The sequence below is a fragment of the Carassius carassius genome, chromosome 47 (genome assembly GCF_963082965.1).
Source record: "Carassius carassius chromosome 47, fCarCar2.1, whole genome shotgun sequence".
Classification (NCBI taxonomy): domain Eukaryota; kingdom Metazoa; phylum Chordata; class Actinopteri; order Cypriniformes; family Cyprinidae; genus Carassius; species Carassius carassius.
The window spans coordinates 20,053,246-20,072,018 of record NC_081801.1 but is presented as its reverse complement, the minus strand read 5'-3'; the positions used below and the strand labels follow the sequence as shown (position 1 = coordinate 20,072,018).

At 37.0% G+C, this 18,773-nt stretch overlaps 1 protein-coding gene across 7 annotated transcripts in view; it reads left to right on the top strand.

Annotated features, from left to right (window-relative positions):
* LOC132130126 (drebrin-like) overlaps positions 1-18,773 on the top strand; it is a 102,744-nt gene that overhangs the window by 61,894 nt on the left and 22,077 nt on the right. For 5 of the 7 annotated variants that reach the window (XM_059541784.1, XM_059541788.1, XM_059541787.1 and 2 more), the window contains exons 2-4: positions 13,677-13,732; positions 15,195-15,307; positions 16,130-16,219. In XM_059541784.1, the coding sequence (XP_059397767.1) occupies positions 13,677-13,732; positions 15,195-15,307; positions 16,130-16,219 (259 nt within the window). The remainder of the gene's footprint in view (positions 1-13,676; positions 13,733-15,194; positions 15,308-16,129; positions 16,220-18,773) is intronic. The other 2 variants (XM_059541789.1, XM_059541785.1) reach the window with 1 other exon arrangement.

Sequence of the window (18,773 nt, the reverse complement as noted above, 5' to 3'; positions counted from 1 at the left end):
ATTACACAGACCTCCGTTAACCCTGTCAAATAGGTGTTTACATTTTTTGGCCAATGGCGGCCATGTTTTTTTAGATACAATCGATCTGACCAACGGTTGACGAGTCGTAGCCATTTATGTTTTTTTTCTGTCTTATAGTGCCCCCAAGTGGCAGAGGTGCACTTTTTTTTATTTGACCAAAGATTGAGCTTATACCGTATTTTTCGCAAAAGTATTTTTCGCAAAGTCGCACCTGAGTATAAGTCGCATCAGTCCAAAAATACATCACGATGAGGAAAAAACATATATAAGTCGCACTGGACTACAAGTCACACTTATTTAGAACCAAGAACTGAGAGAAAACATTACCGTCTACAGCCGCGAGAGAGCGCTCTATGCTGCTCAGTGTAGACTACAGGAGCACTGAGCAGCATAGAGCGCCCTCTCGTGGCTGGAGAAGGGAATGTTTTATCTTGGTTCATTTCTCTTGATGCATGTCAAATTAATTTTGATAAGTAAGTCGCACCTGACTATAAGTCGCAGGACCAGCCAAACTATGAAAAAAAGTCTTATAGTCCGGAAAATACGGTACACATGTGTACCGAGTTTATTGACATTATCTCATTTTGTTCAAGAGTTATAGCTAAAATAACATTTGGTTGATGTTAGAATAGATGCTTTTTGGTGTACTGTTTCGCATAAGAATCCATATTCAGTGTCCAGAGAATATTTCTGCAGTGCTTTGGTTCTGATCGGGTGAAAAACCTAGGACTAGTTCGCAAAAGTAGGATTTAACTAAATTTTCAGAGAAAACGGTGCGCCGTAGAGCAAAAAAGGCGGTGTGCACTTTTGTTTGGGCTAACCCAAGGATTGCAACGATGTCATGTTTTTGAGTCTACGGCTAATGGTTTACGACTTGCATACTACGTTGTGTGTGTGTGTGGACCATTGTGAGACATCTTATTGCTGTCGATACAGACTGAAGTATGAACACACCCCTCTGGCAGATAGACACCCATGGACCAGCATCGCCATGGTAACAGCAGAGATGCTGCTGGCTGTCCTAATGATGCTCTGTTGGGAGTGGAGGAGAGGGCAAGCTTTAACTTGTTCTGAAGTGAGGGTAGGGAATACATGTGTTTTCGTTTTTCTGTGTCTGTATGTGTTTGTGTACAAAATCAGCTGAAATTACACATGGAATTAGATTATTGCTACATAAGTATATATTTGGTTTGTATGTACATTCTTCAAAATTTGTCATGAGCTGTGTCTGTGTGCTGTCCTCCTGTGAAATGCTCTCATGGCAGGCTGCTGGGACAGTTTGGCTTAGGGTAGCAGATGTCTGGAGTGGTCCATCTCTTTCTCAAATTCTGTTATAGATTTTTCTTTTTTTTCCCCACTGTCTCATCACCCCTCCCCCATCTCCCCTTCCTTGTATTTTTCCTTTATTTTGTGGTAAAGGCAGGGGGCTTCCTGTCATGAATAAGTCAGCGGCTTTTCACTTCTAGCAATGAACACTTATTCTGTGGAGGTTGATCTTGAATTATTGATTTAGGGATTTTGAGATGGGAAAAGAGACTTCAATTGTATTAAAGCAATTGTTTAAATATATCTATAATTTATTTATTAGGTTATTAGGCAATATTAAATTGGTACTTTACATAAATCCAACATCAAGTTGTTAAGTTAAAATTAATATAAATGTATAAGGGTAGAGATAAATGTAAAATGTATGTATATAAATTTAGGTAATTTTTTCCTTTAAATTTCCTGTATTAATTGATATATTTTTCTTTTTTTTGTATTCAATATATAATTTAATAGCAATGTGCAAAAATATAGAATTTACATTAATACACACTATACAGTACAAATGTATATAATTTATTTATTTACAGTATGCAATTTATATCAAACTAGATTTGTGTCTCATATCATCTTAATCAGTCCAAAAAACAGTCCTCTAATATTATCCGATATTAGTGTAAGCTATGTATCCCGATTGTATACTGATAAAAAGTGGTAAAGTAAAAATAACATGTGTATCCTATTTACAGTGAAAACAAGCAAATCTGCCAAAAAACATGGGCATGCTCCCAAATTGTACTATTGCTCAGCAGCAGAATCTTCATTTTCTTATTTTGAGAGGTGTGAATAACAGGACCCTATGTGTGAGAATATGTGCAATTTTCACACATTATATTAAGATTTGGTGACATCCTGGTTAGGAATCCCTTTGTCATGCTGTGTCCTGCTGACAGGTGTCGGTGTGGTGGCCACGTGTCGCCCTGGCCCATCTAAACTCATGACCCATCCTCCCCAACTCCTCTCCTGCAGCCACTGCCAGATGCTTCCATCTGCTTCTTTCTCTAACCCTTTCTTTTTCTTCCTTATCTGCAGAGGTGGGTAGAGTACCCAAAAACTGTACTCAAGTAAAAGTAAAAGTACTTCTAGAAATATTTACTCAAGTAAAAGTAAAAGTACTAGTCTGAATAGTTACTTGAGTAAGAGTAAAAGAGTATCGGATAAAAAATCTACTCAAGTAGTTAGTTACTAGTTACTTTGGGTCATATATACTGAGCCTATTTTTATTTAGATACATAGATAAAATGTATGTAATGTATGTGTGTGTGTGTGTATAAATATATATATTTCATCAGCCTTTACTCCAGTCTTCAATGTCACATAATCCTTCAGAAATCATTCCAATATGTTGAATTTGCAACATATTGAATAAACGCGTTTTGAATAAACTGAAGCAGTTATAACATTTATTGCATTAAGATAAAGTAACGAGAGGAGTGTCGCCCACAGTAACGAAGTAAACGTACAGATTTTTCCCAAAACATTTACTCAAGTAAGAGTAAAAGTACTTTAAATATACTCCAAAAAGTATGTTACCCCAAAAAATTACTCAAGTAAATGTAACGAAGTAAATGTAACTCGTTACTACCCACCTCTGCTTGTCCACAGACGTTTTTAAGAGTACATGCCATATTTAATTTTCTTAAAAGGATAGTTCATCCAAAAGATATCCATAAAAGTCTCCATACTGTATAACTCACAATATTTTTTACTATTATTATTATTATTATTATTATTGTTTTAAAAAAGCTCTAGTTTATTATAACTAAATATAAAATATATGATTGATAATAATAAGTGTATTTTGCTGTACAACTATAGAATTAAAATACTAGTATTCATGGCTCTCTCAATTTCTTAATTTTCAAACATAAAACCATTAAGCCTTTATTTTGGCATAAAACCACATGGAGTTTCTCTTTTCTTGGCAACAGCAGATTTATATACGCTTCTCATTACAAGTTTAATTATTTGATTAAATCACAGCCTTTGCAATGTAATAACCACACTAAGCCACATCACAATTTTGGTTTTAATTTTTAATAATTCATGCAACCCTAGTTGTTTTTATTTTTTCCACATATCTAAAATCACAAGTTAATTTTTAGAAGAGTGTCCTATTGCAAACTATACTACCATTCTGATGTGGACTGCCTGAGAAATAAAACTGCAGTGATTAATTTGAATGTTGCTGGATGGGGTCAACAGCAGGGTGACAGTGAGCTGCATGATTCTTTCTTTTCTGTCAAGGTAGCATATCATGCCCCGTAGTGCTTTCTCCATGCTTTTTTAGGAGCACTATCAAATCTGTCTTCTGTCTTTCCTGCAGCATTTATCTTTCATTCAATCACTAATTTATTTGGATTAAAGCCAAAAATTAAAACCACTCCCCCAATTCTTTTAATTTCCTCGTATTTATTTCTACATCCTGCTAGAATAACTGTTTTCTTTCTCTTAATTCTGTCTTTTCATCACATTTTTTAATCACTCTGTTTTCTGAGGCTTTACATATTTTTTATTGAACATTTGGGAAGAGTGTTGGAAAAGAACTCCTTTCTGTCCATGAGACAGAGGTAATGATTTATTGCTGGACTATAATCCAGTATCAGTCCAAATCAACCGTGTGCTGAGAATGAGAAGTACTGTTCCATTTAAGGCCATTTCTTTTTTTTCAGCACTTCCTTGCTCTTTGAAATGCATGGCACCTTCCCCTTTAGTGAATTTTTTCTCTGTCAATTTATGTTCCAATTAAAACGTCTGTTCTTCAGTACATCAACATACTGCATGTATAAATGTACATGGCTGATGGTGCTCATGGCTGGTGTGTGTTTAGGTTTACTTAATTGGTTTGAAAACTTTTGGGATTGCATCTTTTCTTTTCTTTTCTTCATCTGAACTAGTTGTATCAGCCTCTTTTAAATTATGATATTTTTATTTCCTTAGATGATTATATTTAGTTAGAATCTGCCTCCAACAGATAATTTGCATCCACTGAATTTAATTGCATGAGTTTCTCTGTGGCTGGATGTTTTGCTGAGCTGTATTATTTTGCAGAAAGGCAATTGCTTCACAAAAAGAAAGGCTAGATAGCATGTGTGTGTTTCAATGTGTGGGTGTGCCTGTGTTTTGTTTTATACAAGATGATCTGTACATTTTATTTTGCAGTGATTCAACAGTAAATTTCATGGTAATTTGATTTTCATAGCTCTTTTTAGTACCAGTGATGGACAGAAATATGTATATACATATGGCTGAAATATGCAGCAAAAATAAAAACATCATTAAAAAATTTGGGGTCATTGAGTTTTTTTTTTTTTTAACTGTACTTGAGATTTCTATTCATTAAAAAAAATGCATCAGAAAAAAGTTATCATGGTGTATATATTAATATATATTAAGCAGTATTGACGTCTCTAGGTTACGTATGTAACCCTAGTTCCTCGAGGGAACGAGACGCTGCGTCGAACAACGCTTTGGGGTAGGGCTGCACGATATTGGGAAAAAATGACATTGGGATATTTTATTTTTCTGCGATATATATTGCGATATTTTTTCTTACAAACAAAAATGGGGTGAGCACACTTACATTCTCATTTTAAATGATTTAAACATCGACACCATCGTGTCAATTGATTCATCTGCGGGAGGGAGAGAGCAAGACAGCGCTCGTGTCGTTTGAAAACGGCTCGCTCTCTCTCGGTCTCTCTCTCTCTCTCAATTCAATTCATATTGCTTTATTGGCATGACATACAAAGGTACATATTGCCAAAGCATTGTACATAGCAGAATAGAAACAAACAAAACAAAAATACATATATATTCATAAGAAAAAAAAATACATGCAAAATAAATCCATATACATTTCTATAAACATTGATGGTACTTCTAATGTACTCTCTGTCTGTCTCTCTCGCGCGCTCTCTCTCTCTGTCTCTCTCTGTCTCTCTCGCGCACTCTCTCTCTCTCTCTCTCTCTCTGTCTCTCTCGCGCACGCTCTCTCTCTCTGCCCTCTCGCGCACGCTCTCTCTCTCTGCCCTCTCGCGCGCGCGCTCTCTCTCCGTCTCTCTCGCGCGCTCTCTCTCTCTCTGTCTCTCTCGCGCGCTCTCTCTCTCTCTGTCTCTCTTGCGCGCTCTCTCTCTCTCTGTCTCTCTCGCGCGCTCTCTCTCGCGCTCTCTCTGACTCTCTCTCGCGCTCTCTCTGTCTCTCTCGCGCGCTCTCTCTGTCTCTCTCGCGCTCCCTCTCTCTCTGCTGATGGTTAAGCTGTGCAATTAATACGGGAATCACATTCGTCAAGGGCAGGGGAGTAGCTGGCCCATACAGTTAATGAATAACGGATCAACTACGACAGCCTACATCGCACATCCTGCGATGTGACTATCGTGGATTCGTACATCGTGATATCGATGCTTAAACGACACATCGTGCAGCCCTACTTTGGGGAACGCGCTTAGCATGAGCGACTCTGAATATCGTCTGAATATAAGCTATAAAAGCACGTACCGCGCAGCTGGCGTCAGCTTCGAGTACCAGCAAGCGCCGGCAGGGATGCCGGGGGTATGGCTCCGAGACGCAGCATCTCGTTCCCTCGAGGAACTAGGGGGTTACATACGTAACCTAGAGACGTTCCTCTTCAGGAACTCGAGCTGTGTCGAACAACGCTTTGGGGAACGAGTACCAACTCCGCCAGACTACTAAACCCCTGCCTAGTGTGTATCCGAAGAGCACAATCAACCCCCCCATCCTTCTTTGGAACTATGAAATACCGGCTGTAAAATCCGGACTCCCTGTCTTGAGGAGGGACCACCTCGATGGCCTCCTTCTCTAATAGGCTTTTCACTTCCTGTTCCATAACCAGACCCTGCCTGGGGCCGACTATCGTCGGGATGACCCCGTTGAATATTGGCGGCACAGAGCCGAAGTGAATACGGTAGCCTTTTTCTGCCCTCTGAAACCCTGGGCTTTTGGCGTCAGGGTTTCTTGGCCGAGTCATTCTAAGCTTCTATGACTGCCCTAAGATCTTGTTTAGGCTTAGAAGACCTCAGCCGAGAGCAGCTGTTTCTGGGCCTCGTGATACGAGGAGCTAGGGTGCGGCTGGGGCATCTCCTGCCCAGATGCCCCGAGAGAGTGACGAGGGAGGAACTTATGGAACGCCCGCGCCTGTTGGCGGGCCTCCTGAAACATGTCGACGACAGAATTGACTGCGTCGCCGAACAGGCCAGTCGGCTGAATCCGGGCGTCCATGAGGCAGACCCTGTCCCGCTCTTTGATATCGGACAGGGTCAACCAATAAGTGCCTCTCCGCGGCCACCATAGCTGCCATGGACCGCCCAATCGCTCGGGCGGTCTCCTTGGTGGTGCGGAGGGAGAGATCAGCGGTCCTTCTTAGTTCTGATATATCATGGGACTTGATCTCCTCTCCCTCATCTAGCTCTTTAAGCAGATCGGCTTGGTACGCCTGTAACACCGCCATGGTGTGCAGACATGCACCAGCCTGACCTGCAGCCGCATACCCTTTGCCCACCAAAGCCGATGTTGTTCTGAGTGGCTTTGAGGGCAATGCCGGGGCCTTCAGAGACAATGTCGTGCCGGGGGACAGATAGCTCGCGAGCGTCTGTTCCACCCGGGAAATCGCTCTATAGCCATGCTATCCCATCCCCACTACATTGCCATAGTAGTCAGACGAGGGGATATAGAGGCGGGCTGAAAATGGGCGCTTCCACGACCTGGCGATCTCATCCTGCTGGTCGGGAAAGAATGGAAGGCCCCGGCTGGGAGGTGGCTGTTTTTTCGGCGGGCCACTCAATGCTTAATTTTGCCTTCGTGCGAGGAACCACCTCCAAGAGCTCCTCATATTGCGGCGAATGGGGTGGCGAATCCCTGTCGAACGACTCCACATCGACCTCCTCGGAGGAAGAGAGGCGGAGCGTCGATCCTTCTCCCTGGGTGGAAGGAACCGCAGAGAGTGCTTCCGATTCCAGGGATTGGGCGCCGGATCTGGCGGAAGTGGAAGGAGATAGGGACTGGCCCGTCTCCATTCCCTCCACCAAATCCACTTGTGAACCCCACGAGTGCAGCCGCCGTTCTGCCTCGGCAGAAGCGGGACCAGCACCGTGGGGAACGCTGGCGAAGGCCCCCTCCTCGAAGAGGGCCCTCCGGGAACGAAGCAGCCGCACCGACATACTCTCACAGTGCGGACAGTCGGCCCCCTCGAGAGCCGACTCAGCGTGCTTCGCTCCCAGGCAAACCACGCATAAGCTGTGTGTATCCCCACTTGTTATATATCGCGGGCAGGGAGGAACACACAACCTATAACGTGATTTGGAATCGCCATCAGAATGCTTGGATTTCGCGAGGCCCAGAAACAGACAACAGTAAATAAGACTCACAAGACAAACAAGTGACATTCACACACAGACCGCTTGCTGAAAGACGCGAAGCTGACGCCAGCTGTGCGGCACGTGCTTTTATAGCTTCCTGGTCGCTTACGTCACCCCGCCTTTGACGTCACGCTCTTCCATTGGACTGATTACACACGGTATTCAGAGTCGCTCACGCTAAGCGCGTTCCCCAAAGCGTTGTTCGACGCAGCTCGAGTTCCTGAAGAGGAACTATTTTAACTGTTCTCAACATTAATAATAATAAAAAAGTTTCTTGAGCAGCAAATCAGCATTTTAGAATTTTGAAATATCATGTGACACTGAAGACTGGAGTAATAACTAATGATAATTCAGCTTTGCCCTAACAAAACTTTATTACATTTTTACTGTTCATTTTTATTTTTGATAAAATAAAAACAGCCTTGGTGAGCATAAGAGACTTCTTTCAAAAACATAAAAAATCTAACCGACACCAAATTTGCGAACAGTAATATAAGCCCGCAATCTCAAAAATTTTAAATATAGCTCAACTTATTCTACCTCTAAAAGAGAGCTTGATAGTAATATTTATGGTAGTCAAGTAGTTTAACAAGGTTGATTTAATGGGGTATTTCCATTATTCTGTCAAATTGAACAGTCAATATGGTATAGCTAAAAATTCTAATTTTGTACTTTTAGGCCTGGGACAGTAGGTCAAATGGGCCACTTTATCCACTCATAAAAAGTGCACACTAGTTAAGGGTTCACCTTAAGGGTTCATATTATTACCTCAAGATACTAATAAGGAATTGCCTCACTGACAAGCTAAAGTAACCATTTCTGTATATTTTCCTGAGTTTGTGCATACATATTTTAAATCTTTATGCTATATCATATTGTTGGTCAAACACTAATCATTTTATATTAGTTTCAGTGCTTTTCCCCAGAGCAGACCTGATAATATTTAATGAAATCTCAGCCTTTTCCGCCTTGTCAACATATTATTTCCCAAATGAAACACATAAACTACAAAACCCGAACTTTTCTTTTTTATGTTGCAAACAATTCTTCTCAGCTGCATAACAGGAAAAAAAACTTCCAATACTGCTTTAAGGGACATGTGCACTCACTTTAGAGAAAATTACCTATGTCTTGTTTCTCAAAGAGACAAGATGTATTAGACATGTGGTATCAGTTTGTAAGGCGGTAGGCAACATTTCCGAAATGTTTGATTGCTTTGGCTTCCTGGAAAAAAGTGCCCTGTCATGGGTATGGGGCAGATTGGACACGGCGACCCTCTGAGAAACAATCGGATTAGTATCCCCTGCTAAGGTGTGTGGCAGAGTAATTATAATGACATGGTTGAGAATGAATTCCGAAGCCTAGAATAGAACTAAGTGCAGCAATGCCGAATTTACCAAATTCTGTGCACATTCTTTTCTCTTCCTTTGGGATACCTTTTAATTTTGCCGTTTCTGTGTCTGCTATGTAATCAACAATGAGAAAAATCACTTGCACTTACGTATGTTTTACTTAAACCATTCACATCTTTATACTATCAGGATCAGTGATATACAAGTGTGTTCAAAATAATGAAAAATAAATATTTAAAATTTAGATTAAAACACTAGAAATGTGCCAAGTTCTTGTATTCATCATATATTCATCAATGGCAGAACGCATTATTGGGACTGTTCTACCTTCCTTTCAAGATCTGCACTGTCATGGGTTAAGAAATGGGCTCAGAGGATTGTATGTGATACTTTACATCCTGCATTCAATCTCTGTATGTTATGCATACCTGGCCAATAATTGTTGTTGTTGGTGTTAAAAAATATGATTTTAAAGAATTTTTATTTTAATGAAAAGATTCAATTTAATGAAAAGAACATCATTTTAATATATTTTTTGGGAGGTTTTTGGGGAGTTACACCCCTTGACATTTTAAAACCTGAACTAATTTTGCCATGTCATTAAAAGATCAAATTATCTATAGACTTTTTGATTTTGATACACAGTCATGAATCGTGTCTAAAGGTGCCCCCTCTATGATATCAATGTTTTTTTTCATGTTATTATATTACTTATTCGTGGCATTACATTACTTTTTTTTCTTTACAAAATATTTTCAAACATTAATAAGCATTGAAGCGGTTTTGTTTAAAATATAAACATTATTTCAATAAACCATTATTCCAAATGATAAATAGGTTTTCTATTAAAGAATTTCATTTATTAAATTACATTTAGTTTTTTTTCTCTATTGTAATATCAGGATGGTTGGTTAATTTTTAGCTTTATGTCACCCCAAAATTATCAAAAAGTATGATAGTTTAGAAATAAAAATTATACTCACAGAAGAGGTGTATTCAAAATATTGATTGGTTTATTTAAAAATACATATGGTTGCATTTTCTTTTATCAAGTAATAAATCATGACAAAAAATTTGCATCATGTCACTCTAGCAAGGTATGCAGTGTTGATATGGTGAGAATGCAGCAACATTTCATTCACATAAAAGGAAAGTTTTAATTAGCGTGGCTACAGAGAGTTTGTTCACATGATTCCCACCCTGCGAGATAATAGAGGAGGCTTCCCACTCAGGGGCTCAAGCAAATCATGCTTAGCTTCACTTTGGGCTCGTTGACGCACTGAGCCACGTTTCTAGGTCATGAGAGTCTGTTATGAATAATAAAACAAGTCTGCTTTAAATGGAATATTTATAGATGCAAAACAGCAAATTCTGCATCTCCTTTCTGTATTTTTTTCTGTGATATAGTTTCTGTGACACTGACATTTGCGGAATTTATTATTTCGACCATACTCTTTACCATGACAGTATTTACCATGAGTGTATTTTTTTCTTTTACCATGGGGGGATAGTGAGACAGACCAATGGGGACGCAGTGACTCAGGCTGGGGGCGCCTTATGGGAACGGTGATATTATAAAGAGAGGAAATGGTACGGGGGTAAGTGATGAAAGAGGAACTAATGTTGGAGTAAAGGGGAATATTTGGTAAATGCAAGGGTTTAAGATTCTGCCCTAGATGTTTAATTGTGGGACCACTCAGACAGAAAACAATTAGAGCATAGTCAAGTAGTTCTATTTGTGTGCTGTAGGGTATATTCCAGGGAACATGTGACACATTTCTAGCATCTCTATAATCAACATAATAATTGCAGAATCCAAGTAATCAGATGTGATGGATTGGATTCTATTAACTCTTTCTGTACTGTATACACATATTGCATGACCTTGCACTGGGTGTCAGTGTTATTGTTCTTTTACCATTATTGTGTCTTTCAGACTCCTCCATATTTTGGGACATGATAAACCACAAACATATGCACAAATTAAAATACACTTAATAGGACCTAAAATTATGTTCAGTAGAAGTCTCATGCACAATGCACAATCCCAACTCATTAGTTCACTTGTATTAGTGGTGCTTTCTGCTTAGGGTTTCCCCCAAGCAACCCTCTAGCAATGCTCTGGTAACCCCTACAAATTTTCTTCTAAAAGTGTAAATATGGACTATTTTTGGAAAACACCAAACTTTCAATAATCTTTGAAACCCAAATTAAGACCTGGATTAAAACACTTAATTCATATGGATTATTATTATTATAGCATTACTTTTATTACTTATTCATAATTTTTTTTAAGCATCAAAGTACCTGTGGATTACAGTAATCTCTCAAATTTCATTAAAAATATCTTCATTTGTGTTTCAGAAATGAATGAGGTTTTATGGGAGTTACGACAGAATGCACTATTTGAGTTAGCTGTCGTTTTAAATAAGTTTATGATGATGACAAGGGTTATCTAAATGTAAAAATAAGGCAAGTTAGCATGCACAATAAAATATCTCATATCAACCACCTCCAATGAATTGATCAAATTTGTAACATGGTAGCAATGTATCTTGCATCACTACTTTAAATACACATTTATTTCATTAAATTACATACTACATTTTTTGTAAAAAAAAAACTTAACATAATGAGCATTGGATGCTGTATTTAGGTTTGGCCAATGAATCATGGTAGAAACCATGGGAGAACTGTGCCCCCTGACTAAGCCTGGTTTCTCCCAAGGTTTTTTTTCTCCATTTTTGTCTACGATGGAGTTTTGGTTCCTTGCCTCTGTCGACTTTGGCTTGCTTAGTTAGGGACGCTTAATTTCTGTCAATATCGTCCTTTTGATTGACCAGACACTATTGGAAGAGATCTGAACTGTATGATGACATCATCAATGAACTGACTTCATTTGACGTGAAGCGAATTGTGTTTAATTATGGATTTGGGGAATGGAGATTAATTTACCATTGCACACTAACATTACTGTCATTATAACACTAGGTGACATCCAAATCAACCCACCTGACCTTCAACCACACTGTTTTGCTTTTGAGATATTTGCATTTTGTTCTAGCACTATCAACATGTAACTTCATAATTCATATTTCAGATGAGCCGTGCAGTAATTTTACCCTTGGCTGCTTTGAGATATCTTGATCTCTCTCAGTGCTCTAGATCATTTGCATATGATTGTTTGCATTATAATATGTGTCTCTTTGTAAGCCTGTCAGTATAAAGGCTAATAAAGGCTGCAAGAGAGTGTTGAGGGAAATGAAAGTCCTGCATTTTGGATTTGCTGCCCACTCCCTTGGCAGGAGCAAACATATCACAGTTTGGTGTTTAAATCACCCTTGTGCTTTGGACACGATTTTAGCCTTATTGATGCTGAAAGTTAAACAGATTTACAGAACGAAATATCATAGAGTCTAAATCAACCACCTGACAACACATTTAGTACACCCTAGTAACCAAAATAGCAGTTTGCTAAAAAAAAAAAAAAAACAACACACACTCAGAACACTTTAATAACCCAATAGCAACACTCTGTTAGCCCTGCACAATACTTTGGAATCACAACAGGGACTTTCACACTGGTGAAAATACATTTGACTACAAGTGACTTCTGTTCTTTTCTTCGTTGTCTTTACTAGTTTAGCACCAAAAACTATTCATTATTCCGAAGTGATGGGGAATGAGATTAGCTATGCACTACAGTATGTTAATGATTGCCTCAATTTTTTAAAGAATGAAACATCAAATCCTTGGCATGTTAGAAATGCTAGAGTGTATTTTATCGGAGCATACACAATTCATTAATATCTCTAAATATCTGTTTAAAATGAACTGTTGTTACCAGAATCCTTCTTATTTAGCAGGTAAGTGTGAGACCGGATGAAAATACAGTAGTTTCGCTTTTATTAGAAGCATAACAAGTACTGGTGCTCCATATTTTATCCTTTTACACAGAGCTCTCAGATGACAGAGTATAGTGCCACTTTAATTGTCCGAGCTAACAGCACCCTTGACCCATGCAGCACTACTTTGGCCCTCTGGATAGAATGCATTCCCGTCTGTCAGTACCATGGAGATGAGTTTTATAAAGCGGTTGTGCATGGGACTGACCTGGAAGTAAAAACCTTTTCATTAGTTTGTTTTATTGTGTTTTATGTACTCGCTTTGAACAAACCCCTAACCCTTTTAAATTGGGGCATGTAACCTGTCACATATCAATTGTGCTGTGGTCATGAATGACTTGTTGAGGAGAGTTGTGGTTTTATTTTTCTAAAATGGCTAGACTTATGATTTTCCCTATGAGAATATTATCTATCTATCTATCTATCTATCTATCTATCTATCTATCTATCTATCTATCTATCTATCTATCTATCTATCTATCTATCTATCTATCTATCTATCTATCTATCTATCTATCTATCTATCTATCTATCTATCTATCTATCTATCTATCTATCTATCATTGTCCGAATCTAATTCTAATATTGGCCATGATCCAATATAGATTTAATATATTTTGAAATTGTATTGATTTCTTTTTGTTGTTGTTTATATTCTTGAATATTTGCTTTACTAAAATTATTTTTCTGTTCTGCAGGGCCTTATACACATATGAAGATGACAGTAATGACTTGATCCTGTCTGCTTCAGGAGGTAAGCTACATCTCAACATACTTCCTGTCCAAATATAGATGAACTAGTAATACCCAACCAAAATGTAGTCATGCACAAGCAATAATGCTGTCGGCTATGACAGATGACATTCATTTGCATTGTTGATGTAACTTGATTGTGCTAGTGAATGCCACTGTGCGACTGTATCATGACAGAGGCCAAACGCATGAAATGTGATATTAACACTGCTAGTGCTATGAACAGATACATTACTTTATTCATTTGCAGCATATCTACTGTAAATATTCTTCAAACTCAATGGACTCTAATCCTGCATTCTAAGCACAGATCCTAAACACTGGAGGTAACCATCACTCAGCAGTTCAAATCTCACTGCATTTTCAAACTATAAGAGTGCATCAAGCTGCACATTCTGTTTTCCCTCAGAGCTGGAGGAGGGAAACCTTTCATTTCACACTGATGACAATCATTTAGTCTGTGACTGATGGAAGGTTATTATTAAGGGCCATGTTGATTAGCACAGAGAACACCATTCAGAAGTTGGATTTGTTGTGGAAAGTCTGTTTGCAAGAGATTTCCCACAATGTTTATTTACAGTGTATAGATTTACTTTTTTAGTTTCTGAAGTATTTGTATCTAAAACCATAATTTTGCTGCAGTTTTCAGAAACAATATTATATCTTAGCAATGTAAAAAAGCACATTATAAGAATGATGCCACGCAGAGCAGGAAGATCCATGCATTTTTGCTATTCATGAAAACTTATGATATATTTAACAAATGACAACATAAAAAAATGAAGAAATATAGCTCAGATTTCAGAAATTAGACAATTTATACAAGTGCAACTTCAGATTATCAGTTTAAATGATCAAGAGTGGCATTTCATTTATATCAGTTTAGTGTACACAGAGTTAGGGAAAATTGCATATTGAAATCATACACATGGAATTAAGTTTTTTATGTGGGCAGTAGGCGTGTCTGCTTTGTGTAATTTTTTTTCTTTCCGGAACAGGAAAGAACGTCCACCAGACCTTCCATTATAATATATTTCAGATATTTATCTCTCATTAAAAAAAAAAAAAAAAATCAGTTTTAAGTTGTTTTAAGTAAATATTATTATAATGTGTTTTTATAATGTTAATTTATTTTCAATTAAATAAGTTCCTTTTTTCTTTTTCCAGTGGTATTTTAGTTCATCTTAGTGTATGTCTTGTTGTACAGTACGTGTTTCAATATTTTACTTTGATATTTATGTATTTATTTATTTAGCAATAAGTGCTAATAAAAAATAGATCTAACAACTATTTTAAAAAGGCAGGACATAATTTTCTGATGATCCCCACACATTAATCCCCACAATCCTTAATTAGTAGTTATTAAATTACTTAATTAGATGTACTTTTTTTTTTTTTTTTTTTGCAATTAGTACACATAAAATACTTTTCTTTCTAAACAGTGTGATTGCTGTGTTTGACAGATGGGGGTCTGACAGAGATTGCAGTAACCTTCGATAACACTCGGATTATGTACGGTTTCTGCAGCCTGAAGGAGCCCACTGCAGCACTGCCACGCTACATCCTCATCAACTGGGTGAGATGACACAACAACCTGCATTCAGTTTTCGAAACCCGTTAGCAAGAACACTAGCTCTAGATGTCAACATAACCACAGTCAATCATCATAAGAGCTGAGAATCAAACATGCTTTCTTTTATCATACAAAAGCAGGAAATAATTTTGTGATGGTGGTCGCAGCAAGACCCCACTTCAGGCCCCCACAATCCTGAATTAGTAGTTATGAAATTGCTATTTTGCTAAAAATCAAAGATTAGATTAGAAGATTAGTTATGTTGTGGTTAGGCTAATATAACAGTTAGTGGCTTGAAGGCATTTTAATTTCCATGTTGCATACACTTGTAAAAAGCGAAGTACTGGCTATTGGACACAACTCATGAAAGACACTCTTAGATGCTTTCTATATTTTTAAATTTTCATTTAATTACAAGTATGTTTTGTACTTTGTGTTCTTAGTACTCGTCCCTTTATGTCCCAGCAATTACTTTAAATTGTGTGAGTTTGATTATTTTCAATGGGTGCTGATCAGAGAAGTCTGCCTTTTGTTAGTTGAATTATTAAAGTGGTAGTATCTCTTAAATGTATTGTTACCTTGGAAACGCATGCCACGGTTGCAGTGGAACACTATATTTACTTCAGTTTAAGGTTTAAGGATGTGATTATCAGGTTTTTGTTTTCTGAATGCAGTGGTTGTAACTACCTGGGGGAGCAATCTGAGACAATTATACATTGCCAGTTCTCTTAAGTGTGCTAGACATTTTTTTTTATGTATAATCTACTTTGTGTATAATCTAGTTGTGTTATTTGAATAAACACATATATGACAAAATGTGTTCAGGTTGGTGAAGATGTGCCTGATGCCAGGAAGTGTGCCTGTGCCAGTCATGTAGCCACCATAGCGGAGTTTTTCCAGGTGGGTCTCACCAAGGTAAAACAAACATCTTTTACTTCTCTTCTAAATTAGGTAATGACCAATTTCAGAGACATGTGATTCCACTGTCACTGTCATTTTCACATCATCTCTGCTCTGAGCATGCAAGAAGAGTTAGCTGATAGGTTTCGCAGTCATCTTTAGTGACATTTCTTTGAAAACTGTCTGGAAAAAAAGGAAATGTAATTTATCTAAAACTATTTTCTTTGTTAGTGTTGGGATGAATCTCACAAAATCTGATCCAGAGCACGTTGAGTTGACCACAAAATTAAATGAATGAAATTCGAAATTATATTTTGGAGATAATTAAAGAAGATTATTTTGTACAATCTTCCTTTTTTATCATGACATTATTTTGGTGACAGTTAAGCATATTGTCCCCCATAAATGATTAATATTTCATTTGAGTTTTATATGCATATTTTAATTTAAAGAATTATGTCCAGACAGGATGATGTCCATTAGTTTGTTATGCCATTGAGAATCCAATGAGAATCAACATTGAGAATTATGAAAATTACAAAAAAACATGTGGAAAATTGTCTTTTAATTAAAAGTTATTTTTTTAATTATTAAATTAAATTAAATTAAAGAATTTATAGAAAGTATATTTATTTAAGATTTTGGTGCAATATTAATAAGAAAACAATACAAAAATAAAATCTAAAATGTTTTCACATTTTTTACTAAATAAACACATGTACAATTATATTGAATCATTTAACTTTTTATATTTATTAACTGTATGTGGTTATTTTTATTACCTTAATAAGAAAACAGTACAAAATCAAAGTAAAAAAAAAAAAAATTATTTACAGTATATTCAGTATATTTTGTTTTCACTGGGTGAAAAAAAAGACAAATTATAATAATAATTTGGTGGACCTGGACCTGTTTTGTGAAATTCACCCATTGAAATATAATTAGTGTTTTTCTGAAGTTGTTTTTAAATGTAAATTTCAAATATTGACTCATAATGCATGAATTCTAACATAATATTTTAGTGCTTTTCAATACCACCATCTTCTCTGTTGTTGTTTCGGCTTACTGTATGGCTTTCTTTAACATCATGCATCCTTAGCTCTGCTGCAATTCAGTCCTGTGTTCCAGCAGATAAGAGTAAATCACAAGTCATGTGGGTGGGCCACAGAGTCTTGGGGAGTTTGCTATATGTGTGTGTGCTTCTGTGTGTATGTACACATAACAAACACATAACAGTTTGTAATGAGCAGCAGAAGATGTTTCTAGATGACTAACACTAGATGTGTTGGAGGTGTCTGTCGGTGTGAGAGATATGAATGGGGGTCCGCTTGGCTTTTCAAATCTCTCAATATCTTCAAAGTGGGTGCGTGGGCGAGAAAAGGAGAGAGTTAGAGAATAGAGGGGAACTTAGGTAAAGAAACTCCATGAGGAAACATCAGCGAGACGACCAAGGCCGCCACAGAGATTGTGATTTTGGACTGAAAGAGAGATGCTGCTATCAGGAATGAATTGATCTAAAGTGCCAGTCAACTCATCGGCTGCTCTTTTTAAGCTACTGAAAAGACTGATGGCAGCATTCACGTAGCTATGTAAGAGGAACACACATGAGCTATATATGGACGGTTGTAAGATGTTCTTACAAAAGCTTAGTTCAAGGTCCAGCTCAGTATGCTGTGATGCTCACACAAACACTCTTGCTTGCCTACAAGCACACTGAAGACCTGTTTTATCTTGCTTGAAAAGCCTAATTGCATTTACTTCTCATGTGAATATTTTTTTTCTAATTGTTTATACTGATTCATAGTTATCCCTTCATATGTTATTCAATGTACATAGTTATTCTGATGAACTCATTCTTTCATCAATGTGAATGATGATTTAATAATATAGACTACTGTTCAAAAGTTTGGGGTTAGTAAGATTTATATTTTTTAAAGAAATTAATACTTTTATTCAGCAAGGGTGCATTAAATTGATAAAAAATGACAGTAAAGACTGATGATGTTACAAAAGATTTCTATTTCAAAATAATAAACGTTTTATTTATTAAAGAATCCTGAAAAATATGTATCACCATTTCACAAAATATTAAGCACCACAGCCGTGATATATTTCCTGAGCACCAGATTATCATATTAGAATGATTTCTGAAGAATGTGATATCGAAGACTAGAGCAATGGCTGTTGAAGTCAGTGATCCAATCACAGGAATAAATTACAGTTTAAAATATATATTAAAATAGAATACAGTTATTTAGAATTGTAATTTTTGATAAATAAATATAAATTATAAATTTAGCCTTGTTAAGAGTTTTTCAGAAACATTACAAATCTTACGGACCATAAATTTTGATGTAGAGTGTAGATTTTGTTACAGTGCCACCTACTGATGTTTACTTTATTATCTACATTAATAATTAGCAGTTCTCAAATTAGGGCAGGGATTTTTTTTAGCTATATCTATATATTGTGATAAATTACTGAAAATATTGTTTTAAGTGTTTGTGGTGTTGTTTTTTTAAACCATTTTTTAACATTTCCATACTGTTTTTAACATTAAACACAGAAT